The 18073-nt window shown below is 43.1% G+C and overlaps 1 protein-coding gene across 1 annotated transcript; it reads left to right on the top strand.

Moving 5' to 3' along the window:
- Positions 1–1838: 1838 nt before the first annotated feature.
- Positions 1839–17826, top strand: LOC121634194 (ankyrin repeat and EF-hand domain-containing protein 1-like; the record flags this gene model as incomplete). Its single annotated transcript, XM_041976707.1, is given in 9 exon segments — positions 1839–1849; positions 6936–7099; positions 12502–12701; positions 12784–12933; positions 13164–13287; positions 13499–13538; positions 13540–14304; positions 16645–16874; positions 17669–17826. Coding segments are annotated over 9 exon segments (1842 nt in total), but the record flags the coding sequence as incomplete, so codon positions are not given.
- Between the last annotated feature and the right edge of the window lie 247 nt (positions 17827–18073).

Consider the following 18073-nt stretch of genomic DNA (forward strand, 5'->3'; position numbering starts at 1 on the left):
ATTGTACAGAGCTGGAGAGGGACTGGGAGGAGGGGCTGCCGTGGCTTGTGTTGGCGGCTCGTGAGGCTGTGCAGGATAGTACGGGTTTCAGCCCGAACGAGCTCGTCTTTGGACACGCTGTGTGTGTTCCGTTGGTGGCTTTGAAATGTAGTCTGGTGTCCACCGAGGCTCCTAAGAATTTGATTGACTTCGTCAATGGTTTTCGTCATCGCTTGTATATGGCGGGGTGTATGGCGGAAGAGTTGGTCAGGTGGTCTCTGTTCCTGCAGGGCTGCGATTTGGACATCCGCAATTTCAAGGGGCGGGATAACATCCTGGCGGATGTCCTGTCGCGCGCTCCATTGTCGTCTCCAGGTTGAGGTTAAGGAATGGTGATAATCATTAAGGGTACTGTTTATATCTGCTGCTGTGGACTCTGGGTCTGTTGCTGCCCACTAGCTTGCTCTCTGTGTCTCAGCCTTTCTTAAATATGCTCCACGGCGCCTGGTTGCGGAGGGGCGAGTGGTACTGGGGGGTAGTTTGTTGGTGGTGGTGGCTGTGCCATGGGTCCTGTGCGGTATCGTTGTACCCTGGTGGTTTGTCTCATCCTAATTGGGTGTTTTGGTGATATCTGGGGTTGTTTTTGTGTCCTTGTCTGTGAACCTTTGTTTCACAGCTTAAGGGGGAGGGTGTGACAACCCCAGAGCGGGCTGTATTTTGTCCGTCTCTGGGGACTTTACTTTTTGCTTCCCGCTCTCTCTTGTTCTGCCTCCTCCTCCTTCTCTCCGCCTCTGTCGTCCGTTTCTCAGGTGGCCAGTATGCTGCTCCGGTTCTCCCGCGGTACCTGGCGGGGGCGTGGCCCGTTTGGGCTTAAATACCAGGCCTTCTCCACCTGCGGGGCTCTGCTCGCGCCGGCCTGCTCACTTGCAGCACTCTGTGTCCTTTGTTTGTGCACTCATTAGTTCTTCCACTTTAGCTTTCCCACTCAACACCTCTCTACAACCAACACTTCCACGCACGACTGATGCTACAGATTGTACACATAGGTTACACTGTTAAGTTACTTTAGGCACCTTTTCTAAATAAATCTCTGTAATTGGCATCCCTCGTTGTTCCGCGTCTTGTTTGTCAAGTCTCTCACGAGCCTGGCTTGACACCTGTCTGGTGCCTCTCTGCAAACAGAAGCTTGGAGAGGTTTGATCATTGGTCTTCACACATGCATTTCGGTTGTTATATAATATTTTTATCCAATCTATGAAAGATGACCTGGAGCTTTATTGCTGGGCATATGCTGGAGAGCTTCATGGAGTTCGCTGACTGAAAGAGGTGAAGCCAAGACCATTTTATTTTCATGTTTTAATTTTGGATGATTGATATTATGTTTTATAGAATTCTTTGAAAGTGTTATTTATCTTGTCAGGGTCGTGGCTGATGTTTCCTTCTGGATCTCTGACAGAGGAGATGGTTGTTTTCTCCTTGTTTGTTTTTAACTGATTAGCCAGGAACCTTCCAGATTTGTTGCCATGTTCAAAATTCTCCAAGCGAAGTCTTTGCACCAAGAATTGCATCTTTTTATCTATTATTTCATTAAGTTCAAGTTTAGCTTTCCTTATAGCATTTAGTGTGTGTTCTTCTGGGGAGACATGGTAAGCTCCTCTAAGGATTTAATTCTGAGTTCTAACTCTGAAATTCTCAAAGTTTCCTTCTTTTTCTTATGAGAAGAAAAGGAAATTATTTTCCCTCTCATTACTGCTTTTCCTGCTTCCCAAAGAACACTTGCTGAAGTTTCTGGCAAGTCGTTATTTTCTAGATATAAGGACCATTCTCTTTTGAAGTAGCTGATAAACTCAGGATCTTTAAGTAATGACGTATTAAATCTCCAGTTTCTAGTTGCTGGTTTATTGCTCTTACTTCTCAGAGTGAATGATACTGGTGCGTGATCACTAATGCTAATAGGATGGATTCTGATTTCTGACATGTCATTCATCAGCGAGCAGCTAGTTAAGAAATAATCTAATCTAGAATAGGAATGGTGGACTGAAGAGAAGAAGGTGTATTCTTTTAGTGTGGGATGGTGAGAGCGCCAAGCATCACAGAGACCAAAATCCTTCATGTCCTGTTTTACAGTTTCTGAGGATTTCCAGACTCGATGAGCTCCTATGGTACTATGTTTGTCCAGTATAATGTTAAAATCACCTCCTATAATTAGTGTGTTATCTGAGTGACCATAGAGACGAAGAGGGAGTGAAAGAAGGAGGATCATCTACATTTGGACCATATATATTTGCGATACATAACTTAACATTTTTAATAGATAATGTAATTATTATAAATCTGCCTTCTGGATCTATGATTGTATTATCTATGTCAAAATTTAACCTTCTATTAATAAGAGTTGCTGCTCCTCTCTGCTTAGAATTATAACAAGCTGAATACACGTGTGGAAACTGGGTTGTTGAGAGAAGATCTATTGTTGTGTTTGATAAATGAGTCTCTTGGAGTAATATTATATCTGCTTTCATTTCTTGCAAACGACTAAAAATTTTTAACTTCTTTTCCCTTGTGCCAGCTCCACGCACATTCGTGAGTTCGTTCATGAACCAACCACAGAAATGAGGCTATATGCATATTACTGAAGCGTGTGTGCGTGCATCCCACTGCTTCTCCACGTGCATGTGTATCTGCCAGCTGGTTTGACAGGGATGTATGTGCGCTTGTGCTGTTCTGTGTGTGTTCCTGTGAATCATGAAAAGTACTGATGTGTATATAATATAATGACAAGTGTTACCGTTAACCGTTAAAGGATCGGAGAGAAGAAGTGTAAAGAGTGAAAAGAGCGACAGTACCAAATGAAAAAAGTAATTTAAAAAACGCATCTGTGCTGAGAGCAGTGTAGTGGAGACGGGCAGTGGATTTACTGTTAACTAAATTATCTTTTATGGCAGTTTTATGGATATAACATGATCTAGTGAGAAAACAGGAAAATTAAAGCACATACCAAGTCAGTAGATCCACGGAGTGATGTTCAGGTCGCGGTACAGCTGTCCATTAATAAATAATTTATCCACCGCGATGACAGTGCGAGCGCCTTGCGTGATGGATTTCCTCCTGATGGGAAACAGGACTCTCCGTCGGTCCAGGATCTCTCTCAGATATTGGTCGTTTACTCCAAAGTTGGTTCCCTTCAGTTCGCGGCCCTGGTTCTTCACCTGCTCCTTCTGTTTGAAGCTGACGAACTTCGCTACAATGGGTCTTGGTCTGCTGGACCCGGGTTTCCTCCCGCCGAGCCGATGGACTCTGTGAAAGGAGATGTTTTTCACGTTTTCCTCCGGGAGCTTCAGGTGGGTTTTGATGGAGTTTTTCACTGTGGTCTCAGGGTCCTCCTCCGTCTGCTCTGGAATCCCTGCAAATACCGGGTTCTCTCTCATGCTCCGCGCCTGTAGATCGATCACCGTTTCCTTCATCTTCTTATTTTCCTCCGAGAGACGGGTCAAGCCCTCGGTGAGGGATTTTACCGACTCTCTGAGACCAGCATTTTCTACAGCCAGAGTTTCCACCTGCTTCTGGATGAATTCTAATGATTCACGTAGCGCCTGGAACTCCTTGTGGAGAATTTCTACCAGGCTCAAACACGCATCAAAACTACTGAGTTTTTCATCTATAGAGATCAGAACATCCGTTGAGTCGTTCCCCGTTGGTGAAATAGCTCCAGGTGAATCCTCATTTCGCTGTCTCTTGGACTTGGATGAGGTGGAGGGGTGGACGTGTTGTTTGGTTTCCCATGACGATTCTGTCGTAACAACGATCTATAAAATCTGTCAGGCTGCCAAATCCTCCTCGCTGTGCTCCAGAGTTTACCTTTTAAAGACACTATTTTCCTACTTTAAAGAATAGTTTGATTAGGCTGGCACAAAATACAATTGAATGAAAGCATAAATGTTTGGGCGCGCCTAGTTTGCATCTGCCATCTCCCCGGAAACTACGTCACCTACAGCATTAGCGTCACTTACCTGCCACCAGCGTCACCTACCTGTCACCAGCCTCTCCTCTCTCACCAGCCTCTCCTCTCTCTTACGCTAATTTTTCAATAACTGCTTAGACATTAAAAGAAATGATTGCCTGTAGGAGTGTGCCATTTTAATTTGATCACGATTCAGGGTGCTTCAATTAGATTATTAAACAATTATCAGAAAATTTAGTGCATCTTTGCTTTTTTTCCTCACTCCATGTGTTCTTCATACTTTTAAAACCAATTAATATCCATGAATTCAAGTAACCAAACATATCTTCACTCCCTTTTATTTATGTCAAATTATAAATAAATCCACTTCTTGTGTGTTTCGTTAGCGTTGCTTCTAGACCTCCAGCCTCCAGTCTGTCCCGCTCTGCTGAATGACTTTCTGACATGCTGACAGCAGACTGTCCACCTTATTTAGCTGAATGTATTTTATAACATGTAAGTTTTGTTTCACAATGACAGAAAATATTGTAGTGGTTGAGTTTCTTATTAATATCATCTCCCTTTTTCCTGAATACCCCCCCCAACCCGAGTGTGCACTCTTAGGAGAATTAAATAATGCGTCTTTATTCATTTCTGCAAACAGCTTTAATATCTAACATGTGGGGTGAAAGGTAATATAGCTAATCGATTTTGAACATTTACGAAGCATAATTGAATCGGCACGTGTTGCATCGCAGTTAATTGATTAAATAGTGAATCAGCCCACCCCTAGCGGCCTGGAGGTGAAAGTGATGCTGCTGTGGCTAAAAGAAGAAAAAAATAGAGAAGAAAATAGAAAACTTCCCATTTATTTGTGTATCATAAATCAGAGTTCCCACACTATCCATCCTGTAACTTAAACCTTACAGTATGATCCCCTCTAATTTATCTCGTACCTATTTGTTTATCTTAAGCTCCAGGGTTAATAAGACAGTTATAAAGATAACTTTTCTTTTTGTGATGCTAAAATGTCATTATTCATCGTCTTGGCAACAAAGTTTTAAACTTTTTTAAATGTTTAAGTATGTTAGAAAAGAGATTTTTACACAGATGTGACTGGGATGAGAGGAGAAACTTGTTAAAATACTCCCACTAACTAGTTTATATATTGTCTTCAAGGTGGGCGATTTGCAAAACAAGTTGACGGAGCATGAAGATGAGTCAAAGGTTCGATTCGGCAGTCTGGGCAAAGAGATCCAAATCATCAGGAGCAACTATGTAACCGAGGTGGGGGAGTGTCGACGGTCCAGCGACAGCCTGGAGCGAAGGCTTTCCAAGCTGGAGGGAGTCTGTGGCCGCTTTGACTCTTTCTCACACAGCCTGGAGAGGATCAAGGAGGGCCTGAACAGACACGTATCCGGCCTGTGGAGCTGCGTTAATGGACTCAATGTCACGGTGACGTCTCAAGGAGATCTCATTGACAATATCCAGAACGTCCAGCTGGAGACCGTCCACTCCAAGATACACATGCTGAACTCTTCAGTGCTGGACTTGGGCAGGCAGTTCCATGTTTTCAGAGAACATGATTTTATTGGTGAGTTATAGAGGATGGTGGGAGGTGGGAGGGGGCATGGGATTTAACTTTTGGACCAAGAATAAAAACACTCGCTTGAAGGCATGCTCTGGCTGAGGTTAAAATAGACCAAAGATAGAATTCACTTAAGAGCCTATAAAGTCTGCTAACAGTTTGAAGGATAAGTTTTTGTAAACATGAGCGTGAAAGGCGCATCTTGAGCCCCAGCAGGTTAAATGTCTTGGCTTTCTTGGCTTGCTGGACTTGTTTTTGGAATCTGCCTGAGAGATATTATCAGATGGTAAATAAGGTTTTTCAGTGGGGTGTTTCTTCACTGTGTTGTCTCACCAAACATTTTCCTTCAGGTCCACCAGGTTTACCAGGGCTCCGTGGAGAGAGAGGCGAGCGTGGACCCCAGGGTCCTGTTGGACCCCAAGGGAGGGTGGGACCTCCAGGTAGAGATGGCAGACAAGGAGCAGTTGGACCCCCAGGTACAAACAAACTGAGCTGAGGACAGTAGCATTTTACCGATTTGCATCTTTCTTTAAATCCTGCATAAATAAAATATGACAATGAAAACAATGTTACTGGATGATCAACTCTGCTTTTTATCTTTCATCTTACATGTCAGGTCTCAGAGGCAAACAGGGTATGTGTTGTTCTCACTACACAAGAGATGAAAGCCCTTATGAGTCTTTGATCCTTAATTCGCACTAACCCCATCTCCGTGTACCTGCTCTGTCATCAGGTCGTGCAGGTTCTGATGCCCACGTGCCACGCCTTTCTTTCTCCGCTGCACTAACTCGCCCCATGAGAGACTTGGGAACCATAATGTTCAACGAAGTCTTTGTAAATGAAAGAAATGCCTACAATCCCAAAACAGGTGGGTGTAACTGCACCTGAAGTCAGTCACTCTCTCAAATATTGTCACGTGCAGCGGGCGGAGGTGAGGACCCAAATGCAGGCAGTCAGGCAGGAGGCAGAATTGGTGCAGGTGACAGGTTTATTTTCCAGAACTTGAGACAAGGAACCACACACGACAGGGATAACTCCAGTGAACAAAAACTACACATGACCAAATAAGGATCTGACAATGAATGACTGAAAACCAGGAGTACTTATACACAGAGGGAGTAACAAGACACAGGTGAAGTGGATGACTAATCAGGCCAGGTGATCTAATGAGGCAGAACAGAAATCACAGGAAAACAAGAGGGAAAAAACCAAACATGACAAAACTGAAAGCTAAAGCATGAACATAACTGTAAACCAAGAACACCGAACTAAACATGACAAAAACCAAAATCCAAAGCATGATCAAAACACCCACCAAAACCCAGAAGCCGTGACACATTTAGGCTGTGTCAGCCTGTGTTTGGCCTGTGTCATATGTTCAGTCATGTCATCTTCCTTGTTAAGTGTCTTTCTATTCTGTCGCTTCACAGACATTGTCAGTGTTCTTCTCTCCCTCGGAGCAGTCCCCAATATACAAAACAAACAGGGCCAAACACCAGTTATGTTAGCTGCTGAGTTAGGCAATAACGCCATTGTGGCTCTGCTGGCCCAGAACAAAGCTAACATGAGGATCTTGGATGCTGAGGGTAAAGGTAGGCTGTCAAAGACGTCACTTACCACATCTGTAACAAATCTAGATGGTTGTGGTTTTAGTGGAGAAGTTTATATGAAGAATTCAGTTTCAGTTTCTTCACACACACTCCCATATTTACCTTTACATAGAAATTTAGCTATGAGTATGTGTGAATCAAATTTCCCTGAGTAGCTAACACAAGATTTTTGAGGGGAGTCTGAGTACATACATACAAAAAGACTGAAACAAATAAGTAATAATAATAAAAAAAAAAGATAAGCATGACATATTACAACCTCCTCATACAACATCGACATACCAACTTACAACATATATTAAACACAAAAACACAAAACTTTCTGATATCAGGTGAATCTAGGACCATAAGTATATATGAACTGATCAGTTTAGCCTTTAACATTTTTTTAAAGGTGGAGATGGATTTCAACACATATAAATTCTCATACTAGGGCTCCTACTACATACATTACTCAGATTAGTTCTTATGTGCCATCTTCTTTTACCACTAATAAAATATTTCTTCCTAGTGTCATGAGTGTGGCAATGTTGTTATGACAGTGAAACGGATTTGTGCCTCACGGATAAGATGTTTTTAGAGGGACTGCATGATGGGCCCTCCCATACTCTCTTTTCTACTGTTTCTTATAAATATTTTACACATAAAGCACACAATATTTTATTTATTTGCAGGCATTGTCAGTGTTGCTCTGTCAAGTGAAGTTGGCTATCAGAAATTGTGACCTACCCTACCTACATCACTCTTCTTATAGTCTGGACTCTTCTAACATAATATCCGATATTGTGGACAGCTGTGAGAGAATCTGGGGGCTTTATAACAGGAGCAGGACAAGCCCAAAAACCCACATGTTTCTGTCTTATTATCTTGTTATTGTTTACATTGCTGGTGTGGGGCTCTGTCGTTTGCACCTTCTCTCTTCAACCAGTGGAGGCCGTGACGCGGGTCACACCCACTGCGTACTGCGCAGGGCAAAGCAGGTAGAGGCGGTGGTACACAGATGTTAATCTGATGTCCAGCGGGCAACCAGACGGTCGCTGTATGAGGCCCAGAGCCACTGGGAGGCGCGTTGATTGGAGCTGGAGCACAGGGACACGATCTGTCTAAAGCTGGAGCTCTGGAAGACAGGCACAATTTATTAAATCCGGCGGGAGACCGGGAGGTTGCACAGACAGGAGCAGAGTCTCTGGCGGGGGACCGGGAGGTCGCACAGACAGGAGCAGAGTTTCTGGCAGGCAGCTGGGCGGCTGTACCGACGGGAGCTCTGGGAAGCTCAGCAACGTCCACCTCGTAGTGAGCTCAGGTGCCAGAGGCTGAAGAGAAGCCTTCTTCTCGGCAGGTCGATCAGACCACAGTGGAGGAGCGTCTCTCGCAGAGACCCCCTCGGGCCGGAATCCAAAGGACAGGGCTGGAGAGGCGGAGTCAGCGGCTGGAGAGGAAACAGGAACCGACAGACAGGGAGGAACCAGAGGCTGGACAGGAGTGTCCCTTTCGGAGACCCCCTCGGAAACTGGACCATTACCATTGACTTCTGCGGACACAGGAACCACCAGAGGCTGCGTGGACCTGGAAGCTGGCATCGAACACTGAAGCGCTGAGCAGTGTTACGACCCCACTCAGGGGTATGGAAGGGCGTAACAAAGAACACGGGACAGGTGGTAAATTATAATGAAAGCACATTTATTTACAATTCCCGTGAAAGTGATGGACAACCTGTAAAACAAAATAAAGATGAGTTGGGGTTAGCGGACCTGCAGAAAGAAACAAACCAAAACCTATACCAAACACTCACCGAGTCCACACAAAGACACGACCGCAACTCGGTGAGGAAACTATAACCAAACAAAGGCAGCAGGCCCATAAACTAAAGTGACCGTCGTCACAACACAATAAAACGCTAACCTAGCCCAGCACTAAAACAATCACCACAAAGTAAACTTAACACAACTAAACACTTAAAGCACCCATTGTGAAAAGGAGGTGGTCACGACACACACACACCCGGTGCACAACATGAGGGGGAGAGCAGCCGAAGCCATTCTGGCTTCTCCCCCTCCAGACCTGCCTCGGCTGCAGCCTTTTCAGCCTGAGCTTCCCCGTAGGCTGCAGCCTGACTGGTCCAGAGGGGTGCCAGTCACACAGGGGCGGGGACAAAGGCGCTGGCCTTAGCCACTCCGGGCAGTGCTCTGCCGCCCCTAATCAATATACAAACGGCCACAGCTGCCTGACAAGCAGGGGCCATAACACACCCCCCCTAAAGTGTCAAAATCCTCCCTCAAGGATCTTGGCACACTACAAAAACACAAAAAAAACCAAAACACAAACACAATTGGCAGTGTTGCTCCAAACCCAGCCCGTGCCCCAAAATGTTCTCCACAGAACAAGGTGGTACACCTAACCTTCTGGGACTATTCTACCATCCCCGACTAGGGACATCAATCCGGCAGGACTCATCCTGCTACTTACACTCGAATAATCCAGCCCACACAAAAGGATACCACCTAGCACAGCTGGTACACAAAACACAACACCACCACCACAAATGAGGGGAGACAAGACACCCAGTCTTGCCTCGTCCTCCGAAGGTGAGGGAAAACAGACTGCAGGCCAATCACACTTAAGTTTCAACAATCACTCACTGATTCCGAAACTCTCACACACACAACCTGACCAAATCAGTCCCTCACTCCAAACACGAGCGAACCCTTTCGGCCACCACAACCGAAAGGGGGCCAACGGCGAGTTCACCCCCGCCATGCTTCAAATGACAGGCTCACAATTCACCACGGAGCAGCAAAAGACATAAATAAAGGAGAGCGCCTGAACACGAGCAGCCTTCACACGAGCAGCCTTCACACGTCCGCACCGTCTACACCCCCACCAGGGTGTCAGAACCAGTGGCGGCGTCTCAGGGGAGGACTACAGGCACTCAACCTGCGTCACCCTCTCAACCTTTGAGAGGTACGTCCTCCGCCTCACGAAGGGTCGCCCCTAGGCCAGAGCGCCCTATACAGCTGCGGCCTAAAGTTCAGGTCACCATCACCTTTACACACACACACACGCTCCCACTGGAGTCATGGCCACAGCAGCTCCGAATGCCCGTCATCAGCATGGACTGAACTCACCCATCGGCACCACGCTCCACCGGAAGCTGCCAACCGGAAGCCCCTTCAAAATAACAGTGCCCAATCACGCACACAAGAAAAAAAAAACAAATGGCTAAATTCGCCACACCGCGCAAAACCCCAGGAGATCCTTCAAGATGACCAGAGAAGAAAATTTCCCGGACGAGCCCCCACTTGTTACGACCCGACTCAGGGGTATGGAAGGGCGTAACAAAGAACACGGCGTGGACAGGTGGTAAATTATAATGAAAGCACATTTATTTACAATTCCCGTGAAAGTGATGGACAACCTGTAAAACAAAATAAAGATGAGCTGGGGTTAGCGGACCTGCAGAAAGAAACAAACCAAAACCTATACCAAACACTCACCGAGTGCACACACAGACACAACCGCAACTCGGTGAGGAAACTATAACCAAACAAAAGCAGCAGGCCCATAAACTAAAGTGACCGTCGTCACAACACAATAAAACGCTAACCTAGCCCAGCTCTAACACAAACACAAAGTAAACTTAACTCAACTAAACACTTAAAGCACCCATTGTGAAAAGGAGGTGGTCGCGACACACACACACCCGGTGCACAACATGAGGGGGAGAGCAGCCGGAGCCATTCTGGCTTCTCCTCCTCCAGACCTGCCTCGGCTGCAGCCTTTTCAGCCTGAGCTTCCCCGTAGGCTGCAGCCTGGCTGGCCCAGAGGAGTGCCAGTCACACAGGGGCGGGGACAAAGGCGCTGGCCTTAGCCACTCCGGGCAGCGGTCTGCCGCCCCTAATCAATATACAAACGGCCACAGCTGTCTGACAAGCAGGGCCGTAACAAGCAGGACCGGGGCGCAGGCGTCGGAGGCAGAGCCGGAACAGACCATGGAGCAGGTGTCGGAGGCTGGACTTCCGCAGATCTGACAAGGCAAAACTGGAAATCATCGGGATTTATAGACAGAGGAAGTAATTAGGCACAGGTGACGTGAATGAGGAATCAAACCAGGTGGAGTAAAGAGCTAGGAACAGAAACCAGAGCACATGAGGGAAAACAGGACAACAGAACTGGACATGACAAAAACCCAGAAACCCAAACCATAATCAGATTCTAATAAATCAAGAAACACAAAAACCCAGGAACCATAATAGAATCCTAACAATTGTATGAATTAATTATTGAATTTGAAATTAGATTCAGCCATCTATATTTCTATTTAACTATTTATTGCTTCTTATGAAAATGCTGTACTGCTTTTCCAAAGATCCTCCTATTATCCCAGCTTGTACCTTTTACGAAATATAAATTTAACCTTTTAAGAAAACACACAGCTGCCAACATCAACTTTGAATAAAGAAAAAGAGCATTTTTGTCATCCTTTCATCAGCATTCATCAATAACATTTTTTGAATATTGCATTTAGAACAAACAAGTGTCAAACAATAACTCCAATTATGCTATCTCTGAATTGTATAACAACTTAGTAAAGTTTTTAAAAGTAAGCTAGTGAACAATCTGGTCAGCACTTAACAGTGTAGCACATCATTGGTATCATCAAAACAGGCTACTTCAGCAAATTATTTTTTAGGACCTGAACCCTGTCTGAGCAGTGGGTGCCCAGGTTCATGAACACCGCTTGCGGCTTTAATTAGCAGTTGTGGTTTTAACAGTGTAGCTACCCCTGTTAAAAGACAGGGATGGCTGTGGGATTGAATGGAGTCAGAGCTCCATCTAGTGGACAAGCGCTGCAAGGACATCATTCTGCGTGACTGACACAGCATTTATTGTTTTATGAGAAATTAAGAATAAATCATTGTTTAATCGGCAAAACAACAGCCGATATTGGCCATTTTGAAAAGGGCTAATATCGGCAAATTTAATTGCCGATAAGCTGTTAAATCGGTCCGGCCCTAGTGAGCATGAATCAAAGTTGTAGGCTTATTATGGATGAATGGACCTGTGTGGATGGATAAACAATAGAAGGAGAACAATAGATGGGAGGATGAAAGAGGATAGGAAAGGTGGGGTTGAGAGAATAAGATGAACAGAACTGATTGGGTGAAGCAAGTATAAGAAGCCTCACCAGGTGATCAGAGTTGAGTAGGAGGTGTGGCCTCACTCCCAGACCTAAGTTAACGTGTTAACTTCATTTGATTTTTTAACAAGCAGGAAACAAGAAAGGATTAATGATTGGGATGTTGTTTCAGTCTCACTTCATAAATACTCTCTCTCACTTTTCAGTTGAATTGTAAACTATTGTCTCTCCCTCAACTGTAACTCAGGTGTGCTCTTCTACTGCATCTACCCCACCGAGTGCCACACCAAGTGCCTGGAGATAGCACTGAAGAACCAGGCAGATGTCAACAACGTCTCGCTAAATGGGATTCACATCTTCCACCTGATGTGTGAAAAAGTCTCAGAGGTCCCCTTAATGTGTATCATGATGTTAGATACTGGTGCAGACCCCAATGCAACAAGTCAGGTAGAAAACATTAAATAATAGAAAACCTGAGGACTTCTAGGAAGAGTGTTGTTGACGTGAGGTATCTTCTTCTCTCCCTGAGGAAACTGGTGTGACACCGTTGATGATGACTGCCAAAGCAGGCTCTCTAGAGGTTGCTAGAGCCATTCTTAGGAAAGGGGGAAACGTGAACGCCTTGGACCATAAACGCCTTACAGCAGTACACTATGCAGCCATGGGCAGCTTCTTTAAGGTGATAGCTCTCACACACAGGTGTCCTTCAGCAGGATATCAGAAGATGAATCTAGATTATTTTTTAGATATAAAGTTATGACAGTTAATTGCATATTTTTGTAGGGTGTCATTTGAGTGTCAAGCTGGGATATTTTAACCATTTCATTTTTAAATGCATGCTCTAAATTTTATTACAGTGTTGTGATAAACACATTTTATTTTAGATTTTCTAACTTTTGTATCTTGCAGGTGATTCAGCTGCTGTCTGCATACTCAGCAGACATGAATGTGATGGACCGTGAATGCTGCACACCTTTACATCACGCTGCTGCTTCAGGCAATGCTAAGTGCTGCAAGTTCCTTGCACAGAGAGGTAATGTAAAAGGAACTGACAGCTTAATATCAATACTGTAATTTAAAGCATGTTTGGTAGATAAGAAAAAGGTAGGTCTGAATATTTCTCCTCAGGGGTTTAAGAATGACCGTAATTATATACCGCATGCTTTGATGCATGTTGAGCCAGAAGCCAGATTGCTCCACATGTAATTTTACCATGTGTTGAAATTTCTCTGCTCTGTGTTCAGGTTGTAACCCTAAAGGGAAAAATCAGGCAGGTTTGATGCCATCAGATTGCCAGGAGGTTCGGTCACAAAGCAGCAGCTCAGGAGTTGAAAAATGCAGAGAAGATAAGAAGGAAATCCACTGGTCCTGTCATGTCAATTTTCTGGGCCCTGACCCTCCACGACTGGTCCCACGAGTATGAGACTGAATTACGGCAAGCCTGTGTGGACAAACCAGACATCATTAATACGGAGACATACATTTCTGTGTTAGAGAAGCTAGATGTTCCGGTTGACCGAGACCAGCTCCAGAAAGTCATATCAGCTCATGATGAGAAAGGAGAAGGATGCATCAACATGGCTGACTTTATCCAAGGAGTGAAGTATGTTGACAAATCCTTTCTCCTCTCCTCATATGTGCCTAAAAAGAAAAATGAGGGAAAGGCAAAAGAAAGAGGCAAGGGAAAAGGTGAAATTGATTCTCCCCTCATTTATGTCATGCCACAAAAAGACATGCCCCGAAGACCGAATGGAGGCCCTCCCCTATACATGATTGAGAAGTACCAGAAGTTCTCAGGCATGTGTACCTTTGCTACCCATTGCCCACCATCACATCCCTTAATGGACGATTCAAGATGGTACATGGACCTGCCAGAAAAGGAGTACATCAATATCACTTACTGTGTGACGAATGAAGATTTTGCATCTTTGCAACTCGCTTTCAGCCAGGGGATACCTGTGGATATTTTTGATCCTTATTACACCACACCGCTGATGACGGCCTGCTCCGATGGCCTCTACGAGATGGCTAAGTATCTAATCCAGCAGGGGTGAGAAAACTCATGTTGTCTTTAGATTTCAGTCCAGGTTTATTTGTGTTTCCATTAAACAGCCAGTTCATATGATGGACCTGAAATGTCACAGCAATACAAAAGCCAGCTGCAATTAGTTGCAACAGGGATACAACAGCCACAACACACTTTCTTTTTTTCTGGAAGGGTTAGACACTTAATGGATGAGAGGTGAGAACTTTTTTGAAAAACTGAGAAGTGAGTAAAATTCTAATGGTAAATAATGTTTATTAATTCCAGTAATTGCTATTATAAATCTTGTTCATTGGGATGTGTAAATAAAGAGTTATTGCCCTTTACAGGTAGTAATTTCCATCGCCGCTCACTTCCTGTGGTGTAACTTTTGCTGTTGCCTACTCATGGAGGTATAAATAAAAAAAAAATAAATAAAAGGCCACAACTTCTGTTTGAGCTTTTGTGTTGTGTTGTGGCTAATTGTGGAGTGTTGTGTCTTTTGTATTGCAGTGACACTTCAGGGCCACCGTAAATTCATCTTTTCAGCTTATTCAAAAAGGAAGATGTAGCTTACAACTTGGACTGAATGAGGTTTATGAGATAAGCTAACAAACTGTAACTCAATTATAGGATGCACTGTTTCTTTTGAATCCCATGAACAGTCATTGATGGGAACAGCCATGGGAAAAAAACTCAACTTAAATGCATTTAATGACTTCTGCAGAACAAGCAATTACTAACTCTTCCTGACTGTAACATTTAGTTTAAGCTCAAAAGGAAGAATTTCAAATGTTCCTAAACTTTGGTCTGCAGTACGTCTCAAAAAAGTCAGGACACAGGTAACAAAAGGTTGGACAAGCAAGTGGTCTCAAGCTTGAGCAAGAGGGACAAGTTGCAATCAGTTATGTTGACTGGCAACAGGTGAGTAACATGATTTATTATAAAAACAGCACCTTAGAAGAAGAAGTGTCTCTCATAAGTGAAGATGAGGAGAAGTTCAGTAATCTCCGAAAGCCTTTGTGTATAAACTGGGCCATAACTTGTTCTTAGTCCTAATTTTATCAAGATAGTTGCATTCACAAATGAGAACTCTTATGCACAATTAAATGCTGGCATCTTTGAACAAAATTTGCTAAATTATTAACCTTTGGAAATTCACAAGGCATTTCAAAGTCATTACGTTCACACACTGAGGAAGATGAAGAAACAGAGAGGGGATGGTGCTGATTGGGTGTTTTGTCCACCAGTCATCAGAAGCCCGAGTTGGTTCAGCAATTTCATCAAACACTCATCTATTGGCACATATTTCCCACAACACCCCTTCTACTTCATGTTCACTGTTTTGTTTACACCCTACAAATTCAGTAACTGTTGAGTTCTCTGATGCGCGCCCTAGTGGAAATCTCCAGTGTAGTACACAAGCAAGAATATGAACAATTCTTGACTCGCGACAGAGTCGGTCGCTGATATGCAAAGACAAGGCTAAAAAGCAAGAATATTCTCAGCCTAAGACCACGTTCATGAATCTGATGTATACTTTTCATAAGTGGTTTCTTTTAATGTTCACACTAAGATAAAAACAAGAGAAAAATGTTTTTTTTTTCCCCTTGTACAATAATAAGAAAAATAATGTAACATCAGTGACATGGTCAAAACTGAAAACAGTAATTGGATAAAAAACAGGACTTCTGGCATTACATACCCAAACCAAGTGGTAGAGATGGTTTAGGCAAGTTTATTGCAATGAATTCTTGATGAATTTCATTATAGTCACTGAAAAATTTGCTCTTACAAACAGTAGAGCAGGTTGTTAAAGAGTTATGAACAACTTAAGGAATTTAAGAAAACGTTTATGAAGATATTGATGATTGAGGCCAAATATTCCTTAATGTGAAATAGCAACCATGCTACACTTGGTTAACATGGCACTCTCTGATAATGTTACCATTATCATGTTACGGTAAAACTATTATTTTTTTTAATTAATGCAACACTGTCAACATTTGGTAGTTTTTGTTAACAGAACACAGATCACTTGAGATTTCTTAATAACTTCATTCTGTCTTTATTGAGATTTTAAAAAGAATCTCTACTTTTTTGGAACTGAGGTTTTATGTTACCATTTACAGTTTGTTGCTTTCCAGGATCTATTTTCATTGCATGATTCAAGCAGGTACAAATTACAGTCCTTGTTGTCTATTTATGAAAATGTATACAATGCTCATCAAAAAAGCAAACTAGAAACACAAATAATATGTCTTAGGTGTTAAATTGATACTTTAATTGGACAAAGTTCTCTCTTGATCTTGTTAATTTATTTGTGCTGAAGCATCTCTAAACTAAGCATAAACCTGTTTCTGGCAGGGCTGATATAAATATGAAAGACCCTGCGAAACGCTGGACGCCCCTCCACTATGCAGTCTTCGGAGGTGATGCACGGCTTATTGAACTTCTGTTAGAGTCCGGGGCGTCTGTAGATGCCACGAACCGTGGCAATATAACGCCCCTCATGTTTGCCATCCGGCTGGGTAAACTTGAATGTGCGGAGGTCCTCATCAAGGCAGATGCCTGTGTTTATGCAGTAAGCAAGAGAGGTAAACTTCAAAATACTTGTTTTTCTACAAGAGACAGGTTGTCATGTGCATTACAGTAGTAATACACATTAATATGCATCTCATTAATCCACAATCTATCTTGTTTCCTGTCTGTCTTTACAATATATGGCTTTATTTGAGCCCTATGCCTATGTCTTTTATGCATACACATGATGACATGAGTATCTCTTCAACCACAAGGTATGTTTGAATACTTTCGGAGTCAGTAAAAGAATATGAGTTAAGATGCATAGTTATAAGTAAATGTGTTACTGGTGAAGATTTAATGTGCACAAATTGAAAAAGTTTCAGACCTGGCTGAAAAAAAGACTTTCAGGATGAATATAAACATGCTTTTGGAGTGATGCAACTGTAGCTCTAAACCTTCAGATTATAGGACAACATGCAAACATTTTCTCTGCAAAGGCCGACTCTGATAAAGCGAAGCAGAACAAATTAAAAGAGGTTTCCAGTTCAGACACTTCACCATGAAATGAAAGACCTCTCCATGAAATGCCCATTTTGGCATAATTTGGGAATCTCTGCTCTCAGTGTCCTCCAGACAGGGGACTTCAGGGTTTGGAACATTACAGCAAAATGTGAAATGCTAATTTAATGAATAATACATAAAAGCAAATAGTTATTGTATGAATTCATGCCAGTAATTCATTATAAAACAACAAACTGTTCACAAAGCCAATGGAGGCTGTATATGTAGAAAGCAGTCAGCCTTTCCTGATTAATAAACATAATTTCAGTTATTATTTATCTGATTGTAGTTTATTTCCTTTTAGGACAAAACTGCATGGATGTTGCACTAGAAGAAGGAGATGAACGTGTAATTAGATATGTCCAAGACAAGATGGATTCACTGCCGAAGCCAACGGCCACGCCAGACGAAACCGTGACCACAAAGCCAACGGCCACACCACAGCAACAAAAACGGATATAAATAAACAAGGACAGTGGAATCAATTGACAGCTGTGATGTGAAGTCAGGAGAAGCAGCATGATAAAAAATAAAAAAAAAATAAAAAAGATTCAAGTTGTTAATGTGACCATTGTGAGTTTTTCTTTCATTAACCGAAGGGTACCAACAATTTTGTCCACGACTGTACATTGGCACTGACAGATCTACTGATTATTCAAGATGGTCAAAGTAGTGATATGAGAAGTGTTTTCTTTTTTGTTACTTTTAT

The sequence above is a fragment of the Melanotaenia boesemani genome, chromosome 22, assembly GCF_017639745.1.
Source record: "Melanotaenia boesemani isolate fMelBoe1 chromosome 22, fMelBoe1.pri, whole genome shotgun sequence".
In the NCBI taxonomy this organism is placed as follows: Eukaryota; Metazoa; Chordata; class Actinopteri; order Atheriniformes; family Melanotaeniidae; genus Melanotaenia; species Melanotaenia boesemani.